Source organism: Octopus bimaculoides, chromosome 7, assembly GCF_001194135.2.
Source record: "Octopus bimaculoides isolate UCB-OBI-ISO-001 chromosome 7, ASM119413v2, whole genome shotgun sequence".
NCBI classification, from domain to species: Eukaryota; Metazoa; Mollusca; class Cephalopoda; order Octopoda; family Octopodidae; genus Octopus; species Octopus bimaculoides.
Window position 1 is genome coordinate 13,321,715 of NC_068987.1, and position 2,209 is coordinate 13,323,923.

General features: G+C 38.6%; 1 protein-coding gene across 1 annotated transcript in view; it reads left to right on the forward strand.

Annotated features, from left to right (window-relative positions):
* LOC106869736 (phosphatidylinositol 4-phosphate 3-kinase C2 domain-containing subunit alpha) overlaps positions 1 to 2,209 on the forward strand; it is a 172,927-nt gene that overhangs the window by 150,044 nt on the left and 20,674 nt on the right. The window contains exons 17-18 of the mRNA XM_052969122.1: positions 116 to 196; positions 629 to 817. Coding sequence (XP_052825082.1) covers positions 116 to 196; positions 629 to 817 — 270 coding nt within the window. The remainder of the gene's footprint in view (positions 1 to 115; positions 197 to 628; positions 818 to 2,209) is intronic.

Here is a 2,209-nt window from a genome sequence, read left to right on the forward strand (position 1 = left end):
CAAGTCACTTAATTCTACTTGTCTTGACTCATTCTTCTAAAACCTCAGCTCACATTTATCAAAATATTCTCTTCGTCTTTCAATCAATGAGTTTACAAATTGTTTTTGATTTCAGCATCAAGAGAACTTTTGAGTCTTTAAGTGCAGAAGATCGGGAGATAATCGCTGGTGTTTTAGAGAAAGATTCTGCTACACAGTAAGTTTTAATTTCTCTATACAACTCCAGTTCTTTCCATTTAAAAAAAAGTTCATTGAAATATATAATAATCACCATCATCAGCATTTAACAGCCATTTTCCATGCTAGCAAGGGTTGGATGGCCTGAAAGGGGCTTGGTGCAGAGGACTGCACCAATCTCCACTGTTGGCTTAGCAAAAGCATGGTTTCTACAGCTGGATGCCCTTTCTAATACCAGCCTCTTTACAGTGTGCACTGGGTGCTTTTTACATGGAAACAGCACTTGTAAGGTCACCAAGTAACTAGCAAGACAAAATCCATTTGTTTGAACATAAAACAGGTAGAATATTTAGGCCAGTTTAAATGCAAAAGAGTTAAGGGGTTAAAACTATTAAATGTGTTAATCAAATTAATTATTTTTATCTAATTGGTTTGTCCTTTCTATTTTCAGGTGCACCGAAGTTGAGTTGAAGTTATTGTGGGACAAGAGAGAACATTTAATGGATAACCCTGCATTCCTTCCACGAGTCCTCCAGGCTGTTCCCAGCTGGAAATCCCATTGTTTACCTGAAATATATAGCTTGCTTGAACTCTGGGAACCAATTCAGCCAACTCAGGCTTTTGAACTACTTCTTCCTTAGTAATTATCACTTCTGTTTCCATTATTTGAATTTGTTTTGCAAGAATTTTGATTTAAATCCATGTGTTGAAACCAATATTGTTATATTTGGGAAGATTTGTAATTGATAAAGACTACAAATGCACTCACCGGTTGGTGCTTGTCTATATTTCACTTCCCTTTCCTTTTTCAAAACAGTCCCTGAAAATATTTATCACCACGTCAATCTGTAGCTTTTTCAATTTCTTATCTTCTGTCTTTTATTTGTTTCAGTCGTTGGACTGTGACGATGGTGAGGCACTGCTATGAAGGGTTTTAGTCAAACAAATCAACCTTAGTACCAATAAGTCTGGTACTCATTCTATAGGTCCCTTTTGCTGATCTGCTGAATAACTGGGATGTAAACAAACCAACACCATTTGTGAAGCAGTGGCGAGGGCAGCCTCACACACACACACACACACACATATATATCATCATCATCATTTAACATCCATCTTCCATGCATGCATGGATAGGAGCCGGCCAGGTAGAAAATCTACCCATGGCAACTGTGTCTGTTTTGGCAGGAATTTTACGGCTGGATGCCCTTCAAAACACCGACCATTCTGCAGAGTGGACTCAGTGCTTTTTACGTGGCACTAGCATAGGCAAAGTTAGTTTTGGCAACATTTTTACAGCTGGATGCCCTTCCAAATGCCAACCACATTACAGTGTGGACTGGATGCTTTTAATGTGGCACCAGTACTAGCAGGGTAACTAAGTAACCCACAAGACAAGGAACTGGGGGAGAGGCAGGGCATTTGTTTCAGAGGATGAAATTTAGAGCATGACAGAGAGACAGAAGCAGTGTCCTGCCACAACCGAGGGGGCATTAGAGGTGATGATCCAGTATCAGATGCAGATGAGTGGTACAACAAGGCACCAATATTTACTGGAAAATAGCAGTCAATACAAATACAACGCTATTGTATATACACAGCTTCACTGCGTATATACTGGCAGAGATGTGTGTGTGCAACAAACATGAAAAATCTGTTTTATCTCTAGGAAGAACATTCGATAAATGTACAACCCAGAATTGGATAATGCAGGACCGGTTTCTGACTCTTCAAATACGTTTGACAACGTAAATTTGATCAGTCTTCATCAGCAGCATTTGCCTAGACGACATTTCAAATGTTGCCACCTCAATGCCAGTATATAATTTAAAAATAGGATAAAATCTTTATAAGAATCTATCAAGTAGTCAGCGTGAAAAACCTCATAAGGGAAAAATTCATAATTGTTCCCTTTAAATATATTTCAAGAGTTGCATTCCCTCGCGTTCGGTACACTGTATTTATGGTAGTTTTGACTTTAAGAGTCCCTCATAGCATGAGGCATTTATGTGTAGTAATGCCCTTAATATAA